Source organism: Salmo trutta, chromosome 2 (genome assembly GCF_901001165.1).
Source record: "Salmo trutta chromosome 2, fSalTru1.1, whole genome shotgun sequence".
Lineage (NCBI taxonomy): Eukaryota > Metazoa > Chordata > Actinopteri > Salmoniformes > Salmonidae > Salmo > Salmo trutta.
Window position 1 is genome coordinate 33,037,617 of NC_042958.1, and position 25,589 is coordinate 33,063,205.

A 25,589-nucleotide genomic window follows, 5' to 3' on the forward strand; every position below is an offset into this window, starting at 1 on the left:
ACTCTTTTGTCCCTCTCATCACTCTGACATTGATGCAAATGTTTTCGATAATCAAATCAAACCCTTCATAAGAGCCCATGAGCTCGTGTTGCGCAACATTTCTATAGGCTATGCTGGTGAGAAAACAGAGTTTTGATGGCCTCTATTAAAAAGAGGAGGGTGCCATCAGCTTTCTATAGGCTAGGCCTACTATATTTATGTATCAACTTTCCTAGAATTAAGCACATTGCTTTGCTTTACAACAGGAGTATAGCCTACCTGGCTGGCATGAAAATGAACCATGGGAAATTTTAACCAAACAGTTTGGCTATTATGAGATCTATACAACCATCACAGCTGTAAAGAACCCTTCCTGATATGCAAAAAAAAATACAGTTAGAAAAAATAAAGTTACAGTTAGATTTCTAGAATTGTTTGCTTGAATATCTACGTTTTTGCATGTACCAATGCTACACAAAGATAAACAACTTGTTATTATTATTATTTTTGTATTTTTTTTTTACTAATACAATCTGTTAGTTGGACTTATTGCACCTGATTCTGAACTGGTTGTTCCAGTTTAGATGCTTTAGGTAGTCTAATTTATACATTTTTCTATGGTCACCAGTGTCCAGCATACGCTGGTGACCATTGTCCAAAACACAACGAGGACTGGTGACCAACGAAAACACAATGTAGGCTGGTGACTAACAAAAACACAATGAAGGCTGGTCTCCAACAAAAACACAATGAAGGCTGGTCTATGCTGTTTTTTCAGCGGGGTATCTCTGTCTCTGTCTCTCTCTCTATTTAATGTTGTTCTGCTGTCTGTCACGGTGGCAGACGAAATCGACCAATCGTTTGGTGCCTCCAGCCAAGACCAGACATCTGAAGCTTTTTAATTGACACAGTGTAATAGCACAAATGGATTCACTAGGCTAATTAGTTCATGCGCTCTAGCGGAAGTGTATCCAATGGAACTAAAAAAAGAAAAGTGTTAGACAGTTGATTGTATGGCTCAGTTTAGTTTTAACATTAGGTTTTTGACCAGTGCATTACCAAAGTAAGTATATGCTTTAATTCATGACTTTTAAAAAAAATCATCAAATCAGATTATATATGTAATTCCAGATCTCATTCATATTTATGCAGTATATATAACATCCAAAATCATTATCCTCAGTTGTATTCTGGCTACAAGACTATCCGAAACATCTGCAACTACAGGCTGTCTCAGCCAGAGGGCAGCAGATACCTTCAGCACAAACCGTGACCACAAAGCACAAACCTCTCCCAGGTAATTGGCTTTACAGGCCACTTTAAGCTTAATCTTTTATAACAGACGTAAACGAGTGTTGAAAACCATAAAAAAATAAGCGGGCGTCCATAGGAAATTATAAACGGAGAAATGAATACTGGGCACAGCGTGAGACCACAGCATTTAATCAAATTACCTCTCTGAAATAAATGGATGAGACTGAGGAGGATGAGAGTAGGTGCGTCAGTTTGTTCCAGCTCTATTTCCAGGTGTTAATATCTCTGAAATGTTGTCCTCCCTCCATCACACACTTTTGCGGGCACTGCTCAGTCTTGAGCTCCGGTTAAACCCGGCACAGTTTTGCTTGTGTCTCCTAGAACCATATCTGAAGACTGTGGTCTTATCTTTAAAAAAAATCACTACACTGTCTATGCTTCAATGTGTTTTATATCTTATCAGCTTTATCCCTATTGAAGTGTCTGTCATCGTTGAGACGTTCCCCTGTTGAAGAGCAGACAGGGTGATTGAGACTATTGCACTGTAACCTAAATGGAGGAGAAGAAAAGAGGAACATCAATTGCATCGATTTGCAATTCTCTTTATCTTGCATCTGAGTTGCTGTAGAAGAAATCATACAATATGGGCTCTGCGCACAACATCCAATGTCATTAGATCAATAGAAATTGACCCGACACAAAAAGGGTTTCTCTTGTTTTTCGTGTCCCTTGCTTTGTTTGGCCGTATCCCTACTGGGATGGAGCATTATCGGCTATTACATTTTCCACACGCCGCCTCCGAGTGCAAGAGACTGTCATCCACTGCAAATGACTTTAAATGAGCCTGTACCGATGGGGCTATGTGCGAAGGCGACTTTGGGATTCATAGCGTGCAAACACAGTGTGTCCACACATCATATAGCGAAGCTTTCAAGGCTTCTGTCTTATTTGTTTTAGCATCAGGCTTTTGATAGCATTGTATAACATTGCGCACATGCGTGTGTGTGTGTGACATGCAAATTATCTCTTGATAATTTGGTATTTCATTGGATTATGCCACATTTCGTGCAAGGGAACCTATACCAGATGCGAATGCATTTCTTCACCTGATTTCAAGAGTGTTTTCTTATTTCAATATCTATCTCTGTCTCGACGCCCTCACCTTTTCCCCTCACTTTATTTAGACAGTTGTAAAACAATAAGGGGGGACTGGCAGATGGAAGAAAAGACACAGACATTGAAGCCTGGTCTTCAGTGGGGAGAAGCATATATTAGGTAAGAACCATGGAGCTTTACCGCTACACCACGGGTTCTGCTCTCTCTGTCTACCTAGGCTATCTGTAATAAGGACCAGGCTCCCTGCTCTACAGTAGGTTGACCCTTTGGCATCACCCTTGATCCATGTGCAAAGCAGAGGGAATCCTCATTCCTCACTCCCTCTCAAGACAAGTGAAGTAAGATAATTCATTGTGACATTTGCATCCGTGCTATCGCTATGATCAACTAGCCAGTCAGGCAGGTGCAATGACCACAAACAGACATTGGGTCATTTCAGCACTACTGATCTTCCTCTACACAGGTTCTATATGTGCTCATCGGTGGCTGTGTGTCTTTGCGTTGAGGTGTATCTTCCAGAACAACAAAATATACAATCAGACCTGGTTTTAAAATACTATTTTAACTCTTTCAAATTCTGTTATAATTTGCTTTAGCCTGCCTGTAGTTCCAGATGGGTGGGTTTCACCGTTTTGTGATTATACTATTGATTCCATTGCGCCAGGCAAGCTCAATTAAACCCAACGAAATTGTTTGAAATGACTTCAAATAGAATTTGAACACAGGTCTGCATACAATATGTAATTTCTCACCCACACTCTGTTATAATTACATTATATACGGTTTGCTGTCTTAGATGTGCATAGTGCATGCTTATTCACACAGACTCACAAATGTAAGCTGTTATGTAAGCTATTTTGAAGAGCTTTCTATAGCTAAGCTAATGATTCCAGCTGTATTTGGTGTTGAAGATCTCAGATCTAGTACTACTTTTGGAACATGTAGGCGTATTTACTTCCTCTATGCCACATTATGTGAAAATGGAACTCTTAGGTAAAAAATGTGAGTATTATTGTTGAACAACTTGTGAGTCATGTGTGGGTTGAACATTTCTTAGTCCACAGTTGATTTGAGCCAACGCATAGGTTTCTGTAAATGGGAATGTCAACTGCTGAGACAGTGTTCTGACGAGTGGAATATTTCCCCAGAATGTTTGACTTATAAATTGTATTTCTTTGTATCTGCACAGTTGTTCTGAATTTCTCAACATACTGCTTAGTGTAAAACCTTATGTAAATATTTCCCAGAGTGCCCGAGTGAATTGTAGAGTTACCATCCATAACTGTATTTGTTAGTGACAGACAACTGGTTGTTGCATTCATGCAACAAGAGCAACAGATGACATGGCTGCTGTTTTATGGTCTCATAGTGAATGTGGTATTTGAGTAACTTATTTGGTACATAATATTTCTGCCACCTTCTCTTATGACCGAAAAGAGCTTCTGCATATCAAGGACAGCAATCAGTCACCTCATACTGGAAGAAAATGTATTCATTAATGAGTCGGATGCGAAGGATTTACTTCAGACACCCAATGAGGCCTTTATCCCCATCATTCGCAGGAGAAAGTGACAGAGATATCGGGGACGTAGGTCGGGGTGCCTTGTAAGGATCCGACGGCGAGTGGGTATTCTGCCTTTACTATCAGTCCTGTTAGCCAACGTACAATCATTGGATAACAAAATAGACAAACTATGCTCACGTTTATCCTACGAATGGGACATTAAAAACTGTAATATCTTATGTTTCAACGAGTCGTGGCTGAACGACGACATAAATAAAATACAGCTGGTGGGTTTTACGCTGCATCGGCAAGATAGAACAGCCGCCTCCGGTAAGACATGGGGTGGTGGTCTGTGTATATTTGTAAACAACAGCTGGTGCACGAAATCTAATAGTAAGGAAGTCTCAAGGTTTTGCTTGCCTGAGGTAGAGTATATCACGATAAGCTGTAGACCACACTATTTACCAAGAGAATTTTCATCTATATTCTTCAAAGCTGTCTATTTACCACCACAAACCGATGCTGGCACTAAGACCACACTCAATGAGCTGTATACGGCCATAACCAAACAGGAAAACACTCCTCCAGAGGCGGCACTCCTAGTGGCCAGTGACTTTAATGCAGGGAAACATCAGTTTTACCAAATTTTCTACCAGCATGTTAAATGTGCAACCAGAGGAGAAAAAACTATAGACCACCTTTACTCCACATACAGAGACTCGTATAAAGCTCTTCCTCGCCCTCCATTTGGCAAATCTGGACGTAATTCTATCCTCCTGATTCCTTTTTACAAGCAAAAACTAAAGCAGGAAGCACCAGTGACTCGGTCAATAAAGAAGTGGTCAGATGAAGCAGATGCTAAGCTACAGGACTGTTTTGCTAGCACAGACTGGAATATGTACCGGGATTCTTCCGATGGCGTTGAGGAGCACACCACATCAGTCACTGGCTTCATCAATAAGTACATCAATGGCGTCGTCCCCACAGTGACTGTACGTACATACCCCAAACAGAAGCTATGGATTATAGGCAACATCCGCACTGGGCTAAAGGGTAGAGCTGCTGCTTTCAAGGAGCGGGACTCTAACCCGGAAGCTTATAAGAAATCCCGCTATGCCCTCCGACGAACCATCAAACAGGTAAAGCGTGAGTACAGGACTAAGATTGAATCGTACTACACCGGCTCCGATGCCCGTCGGATGTGGCAGGGCTTGTAAACTATTACAGACTACAAAGGGAAGCACGGCCGTGAGCTGCCCAGTGACACTAGCCTACCAGATGAGCTAAATTACTTCTATACTCGCTTCGAGGCAAGAAACACTGAAGCATGCATGAGAGCATCAGTTGTCCCGTACGAATGTGTGATCATGCTCTCCGTAGCCGATATGAGTAAGAACTTTAAACAGGTCAACAGACGGATTTCCATGAAGTGTACTCCGAGCATGCACTGACCAACTGCCAAGTGTCTTCACTGACATTTTCAACCTGTCCCTGACTGACTCTGTAATAACATGTTTCAAACAGACCACAATCGTTCCTGTGCCCAAGAACACTAAGGTAACCTACCTAAATGACTACCGACCCGTAGCATTCACGTCTGTAGCCATGAAGTGCTTTGAAAGGCTGATCATGGTTCACATCAACACCATTATCCCAGAAACCCTAGACCCACTCCAATTTGCATAAAGCCCCAACAGCTCCACGGACTAAACACCTTCCTCTGCAACTTGATCCTGGACTTCCTTACGGGGTAGGTAACAACATATCCGCCACGCTGATCGTGGGTGTGGCTTTCAGGTAGTTATTTTTGGCCACCCGTGAGAGGAAGTGTTGTACTAGTTTAAGTGGTCTATGGTAGAGGTATATCATAATCACTTACAAGAATCTTAGTCTTCATGATGATGCTATATGCATACCTGGTGAAAAAAAAAGTGTTGTCTATCTGTGACTTCAAAGTAGCAAGCCATTGTCGGACTCCTTCAGCATCTAAACTAAGTTGTCCTAGAGTAATACAGTGGCCTGAAATTCGTTGTTTACAGGCTGTATCAGGCCTATAGTCACATTGTTCTGACTTGTAAAGTGCTGTGTAATTCCAATTTGAATTTAGGTGGAGTGGGGTTGTCAATCATTTTGTAGTTTTAATCACCTGCAATCTGCATTAAGAATGATGGCCAAGGTTGGGAAGACTCAGATATTGGCATCTAAACTAGAACAACCATTTTAGTAATGGGTGCAATAAATCCAACATGTTGGATTAGTTTAGAAAATATATGTCATTTGTATTTGCATAGCATAAGATTAATCAGTCAATGCACAAACATAGATATTGAAACAAACAATAAAAAAAAATCTTACCTTCAATAGAGTGTGCTGGGAAATATGATAATGTCACGATTCCCACCGACGGTGGCGCCCCCTCCTGCTCGGGTGGCGCTCGGTGGTCGTCGTCACCGGCCTATTAGCTGCCACCGATTCCCTTTTGCTTTTCCCTTTTTTTATTTTGTGACACCTGTGGTCAATTAGCCATTAGAGGGGCTATTTAGTTTAGCTGGCCCGCTCCTGTTCGTGCGGGATTAATGATTGTTTATTTGACAGACGGCTTATGTTCGTGTCGACGTTGTTTTGACGCCGTATGTACTTTCTCCCCTGTGTGTGGGAACATTTGTTTTTGTGTGAGTGTATATTAAAAACACCACTACCCTGTGTTCGCTGCTTCCTGCGCCTCATTCCTCCTCCACGACTACCAAGCCTTAACAGAATCCCGCACCGTGATAAAAGGCATGGAATCAGCGGGAGCAGCGGCCACTCCTCTGCCCTCGATGGAGGAACGCGTACTCCACCACACGACAGTCCTCCATCGCATCGGATCGGCAATGGACCAGATGATGGAGAGGATGGACCGATGGGAGAGAAGTGGTATCCTCTCTCCACCTCCACTTCCCCCGATACAGCCATCTTCGCCCCCCATGACGTCTGGCTCTGGCGCGCTTCGTTTGGCGCTCCCGAGGGAGTACGATGGGGCGGCGGCTGGGTGCCAGGGATTTTTGCTCCAGCTTGAGCTGTACCTGGCCACCGTCAGACCTGCTCCCACGGGGGAGGAGAGCGTGAGTGCCCTCGTTTCCTGCCTGATGGGCCGAGCTCTGGAGTGGGCTAATGCGGTCTGGAACGGTCCAGACTCGGCGAGGGACCACTACCCAGAGTTCACCCGCCGCTTTCGGGCCGTGTTCGACCACCCTCCGGAAGGAAGAGCGGCGGGTGAACGGCTGTTCCACCTCAGGCAGGAGACGAGGAGTGCCCAGGACTTCGCGCTGGAGTTCAGGACCTTGGCTGCTGGGGCGGGGTGGAACGACAGGGCCCTCATAGACCACTACCGCTGCAGTCTCCGGGCGGACGTCCGCAGGGAGCTGGCCTGTCGGGACACAGCTCTGTCCCTGGACGAGCTCATAGATATGTCCATACGACTGGACAATTTGCTGGCTGCCCGCGGGCGTTCGGAGAGGGTCCTGCCCGTTCCACCCCTGTGCACCCCCGCCCCTACCCCTATGGAGGTGGGGGGGGCCGTGCAAAGGGGCACCGGAGGAGGTGGCTCCTCCTGCACCAGCTGTGGTCGGAGAGGACACACGGCCGACCGGTGCAGGAGGAGCCAGTCTGGGAGTCGAGATGGCAGGCAGAACACTTCTCGGTCACCTCAGGTGAGTCAGCACCAGATTCACCCAGAACCCCCTGTTGGTCACGTGTTTTTACCTGTTTTGTTTACTACATTTTTTCCCTCTTCCCAGCATAGGGCGCTAGTCGATTCAGGCGCAGCTGGGAATTTTATGGACCGTGGACTTGCCATTAAGCTGGGCATTCCGCGGGTGCCGATAGATTCCCCTTTCCCTGTGCACTCCCTAGATAGCCGGCCATTAGGGTCAGGGTTAGTCAGGGAGTCTACGGTGCCACTGGACATGGTAACGCAGGGGAATCATAAGGAACGCATTCGTTTTTTCCTTATTGATTCGCCTGCGTTTCCGGTGGTGCTGGGGGTCCCCTGGCTGGCTGGTCACAATCCCCGTATTTCGTGGAAACAGGGGGTTCTCCAGGGGTGGTCAGAGGAGTGTTCAGGTAGGTGTCTAGGAGTTTCCATAGGTGCCACGTCGGTGGAGAGTCCAGACCAGGTGTCCACCGTGCGCATTCCCCCTGAATACGCCGATTTGGCGATCGCTTTTTGTAAAAAGAGGGCGACTAAATTACCACCTCATCGACAGGGGGATTGTGCGATAGATCTCCAGGTTGACGCTGCGCTTCCCAGGAGTCACGTGTACCCCTTGTCACAGGAGGAGACTGCGGCTATGGAGACATATGTCACGGAATCCCTGGGACAGGGGTACATTCGGCCCTCCATCTCACCCGCTTCCTCGAGTTTCTTTTTTGTGAAGAAAAAGGAGGGAGGTCTGCGTCCGTGCATTGATTACCGAGGTCTAAACGCTATTACGGTGGCGTTTAGTTACCCACTACCTCTCATCGCTACGGCGGTGGAATCATTTCACGGAGCACAGTTCTTCACAAAACTGGATCTCAGGAGCGCGTATAATCTGGTGCGTATCAAGAAGGGAGACGAGTGGAAAACCGCCTTTAGTACCACATCAGGCCATTATGAGTACCTCGTCATGCCGTATGGGTTGAAAAATGCTCCAGCCGTCTTTCAATCCTTTGTTGACGAGATTCTCAGGGACCTGCACGGGCAGGGCGTGATAGTCTATATCGATGACATCCTGATATATTCCGCCACCCGCTCCGCGCATGTGTCCCTGGTGCGCAAGGTGCTTGGTAGACTGCTGGAGCATGACCTATACGTTAAGGCTGAGAAGTGTGAGTTTTCCAAACGAGCCGTCTCCTTTCTGGGTTATCGCATTTCCACCACGGGGGTGGTGATGGAGTGTGACCGCGTTAAGGCCGTGCGTAATTGGCCGACTCCAACCACGGTGAAGGAGGTGCAGCGGTTTTTAGGCTTTGCCCATTACTACCGGAGGTTTATCCGGGGTTTTGGCCAGGTAGCGGCTCCCATTACCTCACTGCTGAAGGGGGGGCCGGTGCGTTTGCGATGGTCGACGGAGGCGGACGGAGCCTTCAAGAAGTTGAAGACGCTGTTCACCGACGCACCCGTGTTGGCGCACCCGGACCCGTCTTTAGCGTTCGTAGTGGAGGTGGACGCGTCCGAGGCTGGGGTGGGTGCCGTGCTATCACAGCGCTCGGGTGTGCCATTGAAACTCCGCCCCTGCGCTTTCTTTTCGAAGAAGCTCAGTTCGGCGGAGCGTAACTACGATGTGGGGGACAGGGAGTTGCTAGCAGTGGTTAAGGCTCTGAGGGTGTGGCGGCACTGGCTTGAGGGGGCTAAACACCCCTTTCTCATCTGGACCGACCACCGAAACCTGGAGTACATCCGGGCAGCGAGGAGACTGAATCCACGTCAGGCGAGGTGGGCCATGTTCTTCGCCCGGTTTAGGTTTACCATCTCCTATAGACCGGGTTCCCTGAATACTAGGGCCGACGCGCTGTCCCGTCTCTATGACACGGAGGACCGGCCCATCGATCCAACTCCCATCATTCCAGCGTCTAGGCTGGTGGCCCCTGTGGTATGGGAGGTGGACGCGGACATCGAGCGGGCATTGGTGTTAGAACCTGCGCCTGCGCAGGTGCCCTTGGGGCGCATGTATGTGCCGCTCGGTGTTCGTGATCGTTTGATTCGGTGGGCGCACACGCTACCCACTGCGGGTCATCCTGGTGAGGCGAGGACAGTGCGGAGTCTAAGGGGGAAGTACTGGTGGCCCACCTTAGCTAAGGACGTGAGGCCCTATGTCTCTTCCTGTTCGGTGTGTGCCCAGAGTAAGGCTCCTAGGCATCTACCAAGAGGGAAGTTACAGCCCCTCCCCGTTCCACAATGACCATGGTCGCACCTGTCCATCGACTTCCTGACAGATCTTCCCCCCTCTCAGGGGAACACGGCGATTCTGGTGGTTGTGGATCGGTTCTCTAAGTCCTGCCGTCTCCTCCCATTGCCCGGTCTCCCTACGGCCCTGCAGACTGCGGAGGCCCTATTTACCCACGTCTTCCGGCACTACGGGGTGCCGGAGGACATTGTCTCTGATCGAGGTTCCCAGTTCACATCCAGGGTCTGGAAAGCGTTTATGGAGCGGCTGGGGGTCTCGGTCAGTTTGACCTCCGGTTATCACCCCGAGAGCAATGGGCAGGCGGAGAGGGTGAACCAGGAGGTGGGCAGGTTCCTGAGGTCGTATTGCCAGGACCGGCCAGGGGAGTGGGCGAGGTATATTCCCTGGGCTGAGTTAGCCCAGAACTCACTTCGCCACCCCTCTACTAACATATCACCCTTTCAGTGTGTGTTAGGTTACCAGCCGGTCCTGGCACCATGGCACCGGAGTCAGACCGAGGCTCCTGCGGTGGAGGACTGGGTCCAGCACTCCAAGGAGACCTGGAGAGCCGTCCAGGACTCACTAAAGGAGGCCAGTGCGCGGCAGAAGAGGAGTGCTGACCGCCACCGCAGTGAGGCGCCCGTGTTCGCACCGGGAGACAGGGTCTGGCTCTCGACCCGGAACCTGCCCCTCCGCGTGCCCTGCCGGAAGCTGGGGCCGCAGTGTGTGGGGCCCTTCAAAGTCCTGAGGAGGATAAACGAGGTGTGTTATCGGTTGCAACTCCCTTCCTATTACCGTATTAACCCCTCGTTTCATGTGTCTCTCCTCAGGCCGGTGGTAGCTGGTCCCCTTCACGAAGATGAGGTGCCGGAGGTCCCTCCGCCCCCTCTGGACATCGGGGGGTCCCCGGCGTACAGCATACGGGCCATACTGGACTCGAGACGCCGGGCGAGGGGCCTACAGTACCTCGTTGACTGGGAGGGGTACGGCCCGGAGGAGAGGTGCTGGGTGCCGGCGGAGGACGTCCTGGACCCATCTATGTTGAGGGAGTTCCACCACCTCCGTCCGGATCGCCCTGCACCTCGCCCTCCGGGTCGACCTCGAGGCCGGTGTCGGCGCGCTGCGGGAGCCGCGCGTCAGGAGGGGGGTACTGTCACGATTCCCACCGACGGTGGCGCCCCCTCCTGCTCGAGTGGCACTCGGCGGTCGTCGTCACCGGCCTATTAGCTGCCACCGATTCCCTTTTGCTTTTCCCTTTTTTTATTTTGTGACACCTGTGGTCAATTAGCCATTAGAGGGGCTATTTAGTTTAGCTGGCCCGCTCCTGTTCGTGCGGGATTAATGATTGTTTATTTGACAGACGGCTTATGTTCGTGTCGACGTTGTTTTGACGCCGTATGTACTTTCTCCCCTGTGTGTGGGAACATTTGTTTTTGTGTGAGTGTATATTAAAAACACCACTACCCTGTGTTCGCTGCTTCCTGCGCCTCATTCCTCCTCCACGACTACCAAGCCTTAACAGATAATAATGGGTGTGGTTTTGGTTCATAGTAATGTGTATGAGTTCCAGACCCTTGTAGGGTCAAACTATACCTTAAAATAAGACCTTATGAAATACGGAACATAGGGTATTGCGTTAACGTTCTGTGTTGATATATGGAACTTAACTGTTGGAAAATAAAGCTGTCTCGTTGTGGCACATTAAATCAAATAAGACGCCGTAAAAGATGATTGAAGTGGATACATTTTTATTAACTTCTGGCACAATTGTTTTATTCTATTCAACTCTTATCTCAATTAATTTGTTTGAAACTTGTTGAATTATTAATTGAACATCAGTTGGTGGACACATTTTTTAATAATCTATCACACTACTTTTGTTTTTTAATACCACAGCTGTTGCCACTGAGACTTAAAGGGGCAATCTGGGATTCAAACAACAACAAAACAGCAATTAATTTAGAAAACCAAAAATGTATGCAAAGCTCTACAGAGTGTGTGTTGCAGACGGCCCAGTACATCACTGGGGTCGAGCTCCCTGCCATCCAGGACCTTTTTATTTATTGTATTTTATTTAACCTTTATTTAACTAGGCAAGTCAGTTAAGAACAAATTCTTATTTACAATGACGGCCTCCTGGGGGACGGGAGCCTGGGATTAAAAATAAAACATAACTACAATATAAATATAGGACAAAACACACATCACAACAAGAGAGACAACACAACACTACATAAAGAGAGACCTAAGACAACAACATAGCAAGCCAGCAACACATGACAACACAGCATGGGTGCAACACAGCATGGTTGCAACACAACATAACAATAACATGGTAGCAACACAACATGGTAGCAACACAACATGGTACAAACATTATTGTGCACAGACAACAGCACAAAGGGCAAGAAGGTAGAGACAACAATATATCACACAAAGCAGCCACAACTGTCAGTGAGTGTCCATGATTGAGTCTTTGAATGAAGAGATTGAGATAAAACTGTCCAGTTTGAGTGTTTGTTGCAGCTTGTTCCAGTCGCTAGCTGCAGCGAACTGAAAAGACAAGCGACACAGGGATGTGTGTGCTTTGGGGACCTTTAACAGAATGTGACTGGCAGAACGGGTGTTGTATGTGGAGGATGAGGGCTGCAGTAGATATCTCAGATAGGGGGGAGTGAGGCCTAAGAGGGTTTTATAAATAAGCATCAACCAGTGGGTCTTGCAACAGGTGACCAGTTTACAGAGGAGTATAGAGTGCAGTGATGTGTCCTATTTCTTTTTTTTACCTTTATTTAACTAGGCAAGTCAGTTAAGAACAAATTCTTATTTTCAATGATGGCCTAGGAACAGTGGGTTAACTGCCTTGTTCAGGGGCAGAACGACAGATTTGTACCTTGTCAGCTCGGGGATACGAGCTGACAAGGAGCATTGGCTTAGTTTGGCAGCTGGGGTGAAAGAGGAGAGAAGCAATTACAATAGAGGAAACCAAGTCTAGATTTAACTTTAGCCTGCAGCTTTGATATGTGCTGAGACAAGGACAGTGCACTATCTAGCTATACTCCCAAGTACTTGTATGAGGTGACTACCTCAAGCTCTAAACTCTCAGAGGTAGTAATAACACCTGTGGGAGGAGGGGCATTCTTCTTACCAAACCACATGACCTTTGTTTTGGAGGTGTTCAGAACAAGGTTAAGGGTAGAGAAAGCTTGTTGGACACTAAGAAAGCTTTGTTGTAGAGCATTTAACACAAAATCCGGGGAGAGGCCAGCTGAATATAAGACTGTATCATCAGCATATACATGGATGAGAGAGCTTCCTACTGCCTGAGCTATGTTGTTGATGTAAATTGAGAAGAGTGTGGGGCCTAGGATCGAGCCTTGGGGTACTCCCTTGGTGACAGTCAGTGGCTGAGACAGCAGATTTTCTGACTTTATACACTGCACTCTTTGAGAGAAGTAGTTAGCAAACCAGCCCAATGATCCCTCAGAGACACCAATACTCCTTAGCCGGCCCACAAGAATGGAATGGTCTACCGTATCAAAAGCTTTGGCCAAGTCAATAAAAATAGCAGCGCAATATTGCTTAGAATCAAGTGCAATGGTGACATCATTGAGGACCTCTAAGGTTGCAGTGATACATCCATAACCTGAACGGAAACCAGATTGTATACCCGAGAGGATACTATAGACATCAAGAAAGCCAGTCAGTTGATTATTGACAAGTTTTTCCAACACTTTTGATAAACCGGGCAAAATAGAAATAGGCCTATAACAGTTAGGATCAGGTTTATCTCCCCCTTTATATAAAGGACGAAACATGGCTGCCTTCCAAGCACTGGGAACCTCCCCAGAAAGGAGAGACAGGTTAAAAAGGTTGGAGATAGGCTTAGCGATAATAGTGGCAGCAACCTTAAAGATGAAAGGGTCTAAACCATCTGACCCAGATGTTTTTTGGAGGTTAAGTTCAAGGAGTTCCTTTAGCACCTCAGACTCAGTGACTGCCTGCAAGGGGAAACTTTGTAGCGGGGCAGAGAAAAAGAGGGAGAAGCACCTTTATACCAGGCGGTGTCTAAGGAAAGCCCAAATTATTGCCACAGCAACTACTTCTTTTGACTTTTAGTATTATATATCCTGTTGACTAGTCACTTTACCCCTGCCTATACGTAAACATCTACCTCAATCACCACATATCCCTGCACATTGCAATGGTTATGGTTCTCTTTGTATATAGCTTCATCCCTGTGTGTTTTATTTTTCATTTGTTTTTATATTATTTTCTTATTTAACACTGCATCATTGGGAAAGAGCTTGTAAGTAAACATTTCACTGTGATAAATACAATTTGATTAGATTTGTATGTGTTGTGATGGGGTTGACGGTCGGATTACTTTCCACATCCCTCGACACTATACGCTCCACCGTCTAGTCAGGGGTATCATGGGATACATCAGTGGCAGATCGACATTGTTCCAAAACCTCATCTAGTGGTCATGAATAGAGATGAGCATTATAACATACCAGTCGTGTTATGGATGACAGGCCAGGCTAATGAAGTCATATTGTATTTAGACACTTTTGGTTAAACATTCCTGTCCTGGCTGGTTGCTAGCCTATTGCACTCCTCTACCTGTCCATCATTCACAAATTCCATTAGTCTCTTTGTCTCTCAGAAATAGGACCTCTACGAAGGCTAATTTTTTAGGAGAGAATGTCTGAAATAGTTGCGAAATATCATGGATTTTATGGTCTATGGATAAGACCCATACATTCCAATAACGAGTCTTCTCATTAACTAAAAGGGCAAGTCCACCACTTTTCACCCTCATTTTCGTTATCTACAACACAATACCATTGTCTTTATACTGTATGTGAAAACAGTACATTTCTACGTTGTGTAGAAAAACATATAAAGTTAAAAAGTTCTACCTGATGACATCAAAAGATAAAAGATTTTAAAAACTGTGATTTTCAAATACTATAAGATTCGTGGTAATGTTGAGAGCAAGAAAACACCCTTCCTCTGGCTAGAAACACTTTGCAGGTTTTGAAAATCACAGAGAAGCGTTTTTTCGGACCATTCTTCTTATCTTTTTAACCACAGATCATAGAAATGCACCGTTTTCACATACCTAGACACTGGTATTGTGCTAGAGATAATGAATATGAGGTTGAAAAGTTGTGTAATTGTCCTTTAACTTTGTCAATGCTATTAGAATAACAGTAAAACTGTGTTCCATGTCTGACCCATGCAGATGGATACTGCACTGCATTATTATATTATCGGGGGTATTTTTGTGGGCTTTTCTGCAGTGGAATGCAGCCGTCCCTGTCGGCTCTTTGGGAAAGAGGCCAGGCGGCTATGTTGTTTTGGGTCTCTTCTTGCCCGGGTAGCTCCATCTGGCCTTGGCAGCGCTATGTTGTGCCCCTGCCCGGGAGCCTTGCATTCTGAGTATGTGTTGGCAATTAGTGGAGATGTTGGCGTTGCATTTGGCTGCAGTGTGACATTCTCACAGGGCTTGTTGACTTGCTGCGAGGGTGCCATGTATCGCTTTGCTTTTCCTCAGGTTCACTGCAATCAGAATTCAAGAGAGGCCATCGCCAGATAAGTCCCCGCTACAGTGTTCACTGATTGCATGACCGTCTGTTTTGTTGCGGTCTCAGGTTCTCAATGTTTTCCAATATAATTGTTTTAGTGTTTACTTTTATAATGAGGCACACAAGGCCAACCTTGAACATCAAACTGTAAGATGCTAGGGTCACACTTTATTTGGTTAGTCCCATATAGATGATCTACAGATGGTCATACTATCAACAATCTGTTGATAAGCAAATGCTTGCTAATGTTACGGTTACGTTTAAAATAATGGTTAGGGTAAGAGTTAAGGTTAGGATAAGGTTTGGGCTAGAGTTAGGGTTAGTGGATAGTTAGTTGAAATGTTGACGTGTACTGAACATCTATGAACCATCTACAAACCATCTACTAACCACCTACAAACCATCTCCTTGGGACTCAATTAATTAATTAATCAATCAATGTACATGCACAAACATAGATATTGTAACAAACAATTCTAAAAATCTACCTGCAATAGAGCATGCTGGGAAATATAATGATGGGTGTGGTTTTAGTTCAATGTGACGTGTATGAGTTTCCTCCACTTGTATTAAGGTAAAACTATGCCCTCAAAATAAGGCCTTATGAAATACATATGGTATTGTGTTATAAAAATGCATAAATTATGAAAACATATTTGTTTAGGATCTCACTTGGTGAAGTCCATGGTGTCATGGGTGGTAACTCTACAATTTACTCGAAAGGCAAGGCACTCTGGGAAATATTTGAATAAGGCTTTACACTAAGCAGTGTGTTAATTTAACACTGTTCCGGTGTGTCTATGGGTCCACAGACTCCACTGTGTTGATTTATCACTCTCTTTTAGTTTGCTGTGGATCAACACGGGAGAATGTATGTTGGTATTCTTGTACAAACAGAGTGGTAACTTGGGTTGTATATTCTAGACACAAAATGGAAGAAAACAGATAGAAACAAGGAGGGACTTGTCCAATAGAAAACGCTCATTTTCGTTTTTACCATTGAAAAATGTTTTGCTATGTGTGCACTAATGAATATGACCATGGTTTAACATCAATTCACTCGACTCCATCTCTCTAGGGTTGACATGGCAGGATGCTACCACCCAGCAGGTGATCTCCAGAGAGCTTTCCAAGATACGCAAGGTTCCAATCCGAAGGCCGGAACCCCCTTCTGCCTCCCTGACACTCTATGGTGGAGCCAGGAAGCTCAAGACTGGAAAGGGAGAGCTTGGCATCCAGAAGTACCTGCAAGAGCTTGGTCTCCTTCCCCAGTCTGTTGGCACTGCTCGCCAGGGGCCCCAGCGAGAGGGCCCCCTCACTAAGGTAATGTCCCGACAGAGAAGCCATTCCATGGCAGGAGAATGGTTCCAAACCACCTGTGTGTCGTAGCTATAGGGGACCATGGAGAGAGAGGCCCTGGCCTTGGTAAACCAGGGGCTCCATGTCCTTTTTTGGGGCCCCATGTTTTCGTCTTCTTTCTGTCCTAATGAGTAAGAGGAAGAAACCATCTTGGCAGGAGTTAGCTATGTTGTCTCTGCACTGCTTTCATTTCCTGTTTCTCCTCTTTACAATCCTGCTGAGAATGTATGATGCCCATTTAGAAAGGGGGTCCCATCACTTCTTGACTATATATATATATATATACATATATATATATATATATATATATATATATATATACATATATATATATATATCTCATCACCATATTCATGGCAGAACCCCAGGGGTTGCCCCCAACCCAGCCAACCCGAAAGCTGCCTGGCTACTTCCCATTCACATATTACTGTAGCGATGATGGTGTCCAGAGTTGAGGAGCTCAGGACCCTCCTTCATAACGAGGCAGGGTTCTTTGTTGCATTGTGGGATAGAGCATGACAAACATGGTTAGCATGAACAGCGGAGGCCCATCCTGCTGGGTTAATGCCATTAGGGTCTCCCAATACTACCAAGCTAGGGAGAATCACATTATCTCTGGGGACAGAACAACACAAAGTAGGAAGATTGCATACACACTGATTTCCAGAGCCTAGGGGTCTAACACCTTATCCGTGTGTTAATTGTGTCTATGTATCTACGTTAATGCTTGTCATTGTCAAATGTATTTCTTTTGAATCTACTGCTTTAATTCAGTAGTTTCCAGGTTGGTTTATGAGAAGCTAGTGGTGCTCTGTTTGATGGAGGAGATGTGTTTTGAAAATCTGTTCTGAAAATGCACAAAATGGCTATTGAGTGACACTATTTCCTTTAGAATTTCCATATGCAATTTTCAAGGGCAGTTGATAAACATGGTTGTGTTACAGAATGAAGACTTCCAGCCCAAGAAGGGAAAGTCTACATTCTATAGTCTACAGTCTGCAGAGCCACCCCAGGGGGGTAAGGTCTTCACACAGGGGGCCGTGGGGAGCTGGAGACCCCCAGTGGAGACAGCCTACTCCAGCCAGGAGCCTGGGAGTGCCAGGGGAAGTGCCAAGGGGTTGACTGCCCAGCTGGAGCGCTACCTGGCTGGGGCAGCGCACACCCAGAGCCGCCCAGTACAAGGGGCAGTGGTGGGATCAGTGGTGGGACCCAAGGGGAAGCTCCACTATGTCAACTATGTCAGCCCTGTACGCTCTGGTGATCAGGTGGAACCCCAGACACGACTTGGTGACAGTGGCTCCAAACCTCCAAGGCCCAACATAGACAGGCTTCTCTTCAAGGCTGCTTCCAACCATCAGGTGCCCAAGGAACAGCTCAGTACAGTGGATGGTAAGGTCTTCTTTTTTCCACAATAGTTTGTGTTTGCACTGTCATGTGTGCTCCTGTGGACTTCAGATTAATTTGTAGTGGCTCCACACACACACAAAAAAGATAATTTCAAAGATGTATTGTATGATATTTTATTCATTTTGAGGCAGTCGTGCTTCTGTGAATATCAAAGCTACTGGACAGTTATAGTGGATCTCACATTAACCTTTCTCTGTGTTCCTCCTTTCTACCCTCTCCCTTAGAACGGTTCATCCAGAACGTGGTCAACCAGCTGGGGAGGCAGAGAGTGAACATGGACGGTTTGATGGGTAAAGACCAGAACCAGCTGGCAGACATCATCTCTGAGGCCCTGCATGTGGTGGATGGGGAGGGCCCCGGGGCCAGAGCTAAGCCCAGGGTCATGACACCCATACGGGACAGGCAGATGAAGAGAGAGCCCTTACCTTCCAAGGACCAGGATGAGGAGGACCAAGACGACATGTTGGGGCAAGATGGAAGGCTTCAAGGTATGAATTAATTAATTAATTAATACTTTCCTGCCCCATAGGGAAATTTGCTTGCCAACATTCCTGGGGTACATACATTATAATAATACATCACAAGACATACCACACTTCACTTATATGCAATATACACTGAGTGTGGAAACATTAAGGACACTTTCCTAATATTGAGTTGCACTGCACCCTTTTGCCCTCAGAATAGCCTCAATTCATCGTGGCATGGACTCTACAAGGTTTCAAAAGCATTCCACAGGGATGCTGGCCCATGTTGACTCCAATGCTTCCCACAGTTGTGTCAAGTTGTTTGGATGTCATTGGGTGGTAGACCATTCTTGACACACAGGAAACTGTTGAGCGTGAAAAACCCAGCAGCGTTGCAGTTCTTGACACAAACCGGTACGTTTGGCACCTACTACCATACCCTGTTCAAAGGCACTTAAATCTTTTGTCTCGCCCATTCACCCTGTCTCAAGGCTTAAAAATCCTCCTTTAACATGTTGAGAAGCCTCCCCTTCATCTACACTGACTGAAGTGGATTTAACAAGTGACATCTATAAGGGATCATAGCTTTCACCTGGATTCACCTATGTCATGGAAAGACCAGGTGTCCTTAATGCTTTGTACACTCAATGTATATCAAATCAAATCAAAGTTTATTTGTCACATGCGCCGAATACAACAACCTTACAGTGAAATGCTTACTTACAAGCCCTAACCAACAGTGCAATGTTTAAGTAAAAAATAGGTATTAGATAAGTAAATAAATAAAAAACTACAGTAAAATGACAGTCAAGATAACAGTAGCGAGACTATATACAGGTGGTACCGGTACAGAGTCAATGTGCGGGGGCACCGTTTAGTCAGGCTAATTGAGGTAATATTCAACATGTAGGTATAGTTAAAGTGACTATGCATAGATGATAAACAGAGAGTAGCAGCAGCGTAGAAGAGGGGGTTTGGCTTGGGGGTTGAGAATCCGTTTGGTCCTAGACTTGGCACTCCGGTACCGCTTGCCGTGTGGTAGCAGAGAGAACAGTCTATGACTAGGGTGCAATCTGGTTCTGTAGCTGGAGTCTTTGACAATTTTTAGGGCCTTCCTCTGACACTGCCTGGTGTAGAGGTCCTGGATTGGAGGCAGTTTAGCCCCAATGAAGTACTGGGCCGTACGCTCTACCCTCTGTAGTGTCTTGTGGTCAGAGGCTGAGCAGTTGCCGTACCAGGCAGTGATGCAGCCCGTCAGGATGCTCTCGATGTTGCAGCTGTAGAACCTTTTGAGGATCTGAGGACCCATGCCAAATGTTTTCAGTCTCCTGGAGGGGGAATAGGTATTGTCGTGCCCTTTTCACGACTGTCTTGGTGTGTATATCACAGCACATATTTCACAAGTCATGGTCAGATTAACCAAGGCAATCCAGAATGAAAATCTCGCACCAACTATTCAATTTGGTTCTGGGGGAGAGACTAGAACGAGGAGCTGAAGCAGGATGGTTGCTCCACTCCCCTCTCTCTGCAAGTTCCAGTCAAGTCTGTGAGCCAAATGTCCCTTCCCCTTCCAAAATTCGAAAGATGTGGACGCCTGCTAAATGGTGATTCGAACAAATGACCAGTGGCTAAAAACCAACTCACTGGAAAAATTGTCAACAGATGTTAAGATACAGTACCATTTATGTTACGTAGACTGTCCACAAGAGATTATAGACAGACATTAATGTACACTTGCATTTATCACCAGGGTGAAAGTAAAGTAAAACCTGTGTGAAAACGTTTTAGATTGTTTGGTTATTAGCCGTAAAGCCTTTACTTTAGCAAGTTTAATTGTAGACTGTTTTGTGGAAAACAATGGGAATTTGTATTTTATCTTGTTAATGTTTTCCCTTCACACATTCTGATTTTTACAGGGCAACCAATGGAGGATGCAGACTCTGAGTCAGACGACAAGGTAGGCCTAATTCACATCATATTTTTAGCAAACTCTCATTCAATTGCCACACATTGATGAAAGGACTATATAAAACTCGAATGAAAGACATTTGAAGGTAAATTACCACTTTCAACTGAATTACCACTTTTAGCTGAAGGAATATCAATCTGTTCACTATGATTTCAAAGAGATTCTTATAAAAATATCAGTCTGCAGATGTTTAAGGTTTGTAAAACTTGTTTTCTGTCCTGTTTCATATTAAATATTTGCGTAACTTTAAAATAACCCTCTTTAAACTTTTTAGAAACAGTAGTATACCAGTACTGATACAAATCATTGAAGTAAGTGACATTTCAGTCAGCATTTTGAAACCAGTTTATCTGTTGAACAGAATGATGTCTAAAAGGAAGGAAAAGGAAGGAAAAGAAAGTGTTCATGTTGAACTTTCATTGAATTACTTCTTTAAACCCTCAGCCTTCATGGAAACACACGATTTTCTCATGGAACAAAACCCTTCAATTTAAAAATAGGTTCACTCTTCTTATAAAGCAAAACCTTTGCAGTAAAATATAGAGCACACTGTTAAAATGAAGTGCTTTGTAACACCAAAACTAGTGGCAACTGAGCTTCAACCAACTTGACGGAGACGGAAACTTAACTTGGCTGGAGTATTGAAACACATCATCCTGAGATGTTCTGAAACATTACATGGTGAGTTGTAACACCGCGAAATCAAGTGTTGTGCAACATGTCGCCAGGGACGGCAAGCACTAAAAGAAAAGGTTGAAAACACTATTTTTGTTTTTTCAGGTCCTGTTTAGTGCAGAATTAGATGCCTTCTCTAAATGTGTCAGTTTGTTTCCTCTCTATAAAGCCAGGGTGTCAAACTCATTCCATGGAGTGCCAAGTGTCTGCAGGTTTTAGTTATTTATTTTCAATTAAGCCCTAGACAACCAGGTGAGGAGAGTTTTTTACTAATTAGTGACCTTAATTCATCAGTCAAGTACAAGGGCGGAGCAAAAACCCACAGACACTCAGTCCTCCATGGAATGAGTTTGACGTGCTCTAACTCTTCTAAACACCATTATGATGTTATGAATCCTGTCTAGTGCAGAAGTATATCCCTTTATCTGAAGTGTCTTAATGTTTAACATTGTTTTACATGTTTGATTTGATATTATATACCATTTTGGCAGGCAATGTCAAGCACAGGGTTCAAACCACCAGCAGTAACTGGCAGGTAATCTGCTGGAATTGAGGACTGCATTTTCCACTGATACTGTAATCATGAATGTGGGAATGGCTGCTGTCCTCATTGAAGGTCAATTTGCCTGACGGTTTTCATATCCGTTCATCACGATCCATTACACCTCATAGCACAACAAGCTTAGTATTCTTTCTTCAAACATTTATACAACATTTGTGAAAGAATCATAAAGTCAAGAAATTGTGAATTACCCACAATCCTCAAAAACAGTCATGTGGCAAACTAGGAAATGCAAAGAGATTACAACCAAAGACTTCCAATGAGTTCAATCACTTTGTCTCTTTAGTTATCCTAATGAAAGATACTTACATTTTGAGCAACATATTAAGTTGGATTTACATTATTTTGGTGATATGAAACTGAAACGACTTGCATACATTTTTTCTAATATATTTTGGGTGTATTTTGACACAGTTATGAAATGACAGAGTGGATTCAGATAGGTGGGAGAAAAAGATTGAAGGATTAGAGCGGGAATCTAACCCTGGTGGGGAAAGGGATGACCTGTCTAAATTGGGTGGGTTACCGCTAGACCACAGGCTCTGCACGACTTGTATACAGTGCCTTTGGAAAGTATTCAGACCCCTTCACCTTGTCCACATTTTGTTAGGTTACAGACTTATTCTAAAATGGATGAAATAGCTTTTTCCACCTTATCAATCTACACATAATAGCCCATAATGACAAAGCAAAAACTTTTTTTTTGATTTTTTTTACAATTTATATAAAAACAAAAAAAGAAATATCACATTTACATAAGTATTCAGACCCTTTACTCAGTACAATGTTGAAGCACCTTTGGCATCGATTACAACCTAGAGCCTTCCTGGTTATGACGCTACAAGCTTGGCACACCTGAATTTGGGTGTTTTCTCCCATTCTTCTGTGCGGGATCCTTTCAAGCTCTGTCAGGTTGGATGGGGAGCGTCGCTGCACAGCTATTTTCAGGTCTCTCCAATGATGTTTGATCAGGTTCAAGTCCGGGCTCTTGTTAGGCCACTCAAGGACATTCAGAGACTTGTCTTGAAGCCACTCCTGCGTTGTCTTGGCTGTGTGCTTAGGGTCATTGTCCTGTTGGAAGGTGAACCTTAGCCCCAGCCTGAGGTCCTGAGCACTCTGGAGCAGGTTTTCATCAAGGGTCTCTCTGTACTTTGCTCCGTTCATCTTTCCCTCGATCCTGACTAGTCTCCCAGTCCCTGCCACTGAAAAACATCCACACAGCATGATGCTACCACCACCATGCTTCACCGTAGGGATGGTCCCAGGTTTCCTCCAGACGTGACACTTGGCATTCAGGCCAAAGAGTTCAATCTTGTTTTCATCAGACCAGAGAATCTTGTTTCTCATGGTCAGAGACTATTTAGGTGCATTTTGGCAAACTCCAAGTGGGCTGTCATGTGCCTTTTCTGAGGAGTGGCTTCCATCTGGCCACTCTACCATAAAGGACTAATTGGTGGAGTGCTGCAGAGGTGGTTATCCTTCTGGAAGCTTCTCCCATCTCCATAGAGGAACTCTAGAACTATGTCAGAGTGACCATCGGGTTCTTGGTCACCTCCCTGACCGAGGCCCTTCTCCCTCGATTGCTTAGTTTGGCTGGGTGCGGCCAGCTCTATGAAGAGTCTGGGTGGTTCCAAACTTTTTCCATTTAAGAATGATGGAGTCCACTGTGTTCTTGGGGACCTTCAATGCTGCAGAAATGCTTTGGTACCCTTCACCAGATCTGTGCCTCGACAGAATCTAGTCTCGGACCTCAACTGACAATTCCTTCGACCTCATGGCTTGGTTTTTGCTCTGACATGCACTGTCAACTTTATATAGACAGTTGTGTGCCTTTTCGAAATCATATCCAATTAATTGAATTTACCACAGGTGGACTCCAATCGAGTTGTAATAACATCTCAAGGATGATCAATGGAAACAGGATGCACCTGAGCTCAATTTCGAGTCTCATAGCAAAGGGTCTGACTACTTATGTAAATAAGGAATTTCTGTTTTTTGTTTTTAACACATTTGCTAAAATTACAAAACAATGTTTTTGCTTAGTCATTATGGGTTATTGGGTGTAGATTTCTGAGGAAATTGTTTTATTTAATCCATTTTAGAATAAGGCTGTAATTTACCAAATGTGGAAAAAGTCAAGGGATCTGAATACTTTTCGAAGGTACTGTTTTTTTGTTGTTTTCTTTTGTTGTCAATTTCAATGTAACCCAGAATTATTTCTTAGTATATATGGTACATATCAACGAAATGTACCATCTTACTGCCCTTCCTGTTTCTAATCTGTTAAAATAAAGCATAAAAAAATAAGGTGGAATTCCACCAAAAATATTCTCCATAGGCCCTTATCATCAATCAATAGGGCTGTAAACCATTTGTATTTCTCATACAAATCGATGGTTTAGAAATACAGTTTGTTGATTCTGCCTTTTACATGCACTGAAACCCCAAAAAGTGTTTTCACAGCACTCTCAAAAACACCAATATTCAGGTTGAAGTACCACTTTGGGTGTTTCAGAGTACTACATTTCTGTTTAAAACACAATCTGAGTATTAAAACACTTACGTTTGGTTTACATTCCAACACCCTCCAAACACCAGATATCAGCTTAGGTGCACTACTTTTTATGGTTTCATTACACAATCATGTTGTTTTAATACTTAACAGTTTTACAGTGCAGTGTTAGAGCACCAGTGTCTAATCCCTGTGTTGCTATCATAGAAATAGAATCACTAGAACGGTTTTTCCCGTTCAAGTCAATGGGTCTGAAATTCATGGGCCGGTGGCCATTTTAGAAGTGATTCTATGTCTATGGTTGCCATATCCTACCACAGGACCCAGGCTTCGTCAGTAAGCTGTTGGAGTATCTCAATATGGACCCCTTCAGTGATGAGCCAGATGCCCAGATGGAGGTTGATGGTGCTGGGGCAGCAGGCAGCCCCTCTATTGAGGGCCAGAGAACAGTGGGTCTGGAGAATGTGAGAAGCAGGACCACACAGGGCCAGGTGCCTGTATCACGCCCCTGGGAGGAGAGGAACATGGCCATAGGAGGAGAGGATAGATCTCCAGACCAACCGATGGATGTCCAGGCTTCTGAATCCATGGTAGACTCCGAGGTGGAGAGGTGGATCCACGGTACCAAAGCTCCTCCTCCTCTTGAGGCTGAGACAGACCTCCTGGCAGATAAACCACTGAAGAAGAATCTCCTAGCAGAACCACAGAAACAGGATATGCGACTCCAGGAGGAGGAGGAGGTGGTGGTGCATATGGGGGTCAAAGCTTACTCAAAGTCACATCGAGGGAAAAACCACCTCGGCGACTTTGGCTACATCATTACAGACACAGAGTGAGTATGGTGAAGATTTTACTTGCTGCTATTTACAAAACATAATGTATGTATTTATACTTTAACTTCACAATGAGCAGTTATCTCCAGCTCCATGTGTTTCCTATTTTCTCTTCACCTCATCATTTTTTATTGTTGGGCAAACTCTGGTTAAAATAGGCCTGAAGCAATCTTTGTTGCCTAAATTCATGCTACTGTTGAAAAAGCATACATCTTTCAAAACAACGCAGACATATACAAACGTTTTCTTTTTATAGAGAATGATCGCTTGATATCCTTGGTGGTGCACTTGGTCACAATAGCTGTGATGATTAGTCGTTCGGTGTGTGGGTATTACCGCACTGTATTACAGTGTTCATGATGATATGTTGTCAGCAAAGGGCACCAGAGTCGGTCTCCACTCGGCTCAGCCTCACACCGCAAGATAGGTTTCTATCGACTGTGTTTCGC

General features: G+C 45.0%; 1 protein-coding gene across 4 annotated transcripts in view; it reads left to right on the forward strand.

Annotated features, from left to right (window-relative positions):
- LOC115154194 (receptor-type tyrosine-protein phosphatase N2) overlaps positions 1 to 25,589 on the forward strand; it is a 312,884-nt gene that overhangs the window by 117,574 nt on the left and 169,721 nt on the right. For all 4 annotated transcript variants that reach the window (XM_029700209.1, XM_029700191.1, XM_029700198.1 and 1 more), the window contains 5 exons: positions 16,435 to 16,679; positions 17,660 to 18,104; positions 18,347 to 18,610; positions 20,506 to 20,546; positions 24,628 to 25,139. In XM_029700209.1, the coding sequence (XP_029556069.1) occupies positions 16,435 to 16,679; positions 17,660 to 18,104; positions 18,347 to 18,610; positions 20,506 to 20,546; positions 24,628 to 25,139 (1,507 nt within the window). The remainder of the gene's footprint in view (positions 1 to 16,434; positions 16,680 to 17,659; positions 18,105 to 18,346; positions 18,611 to 20,505; positions 20,547 to 24,627; positions 25,140 to 25,589) is intronic.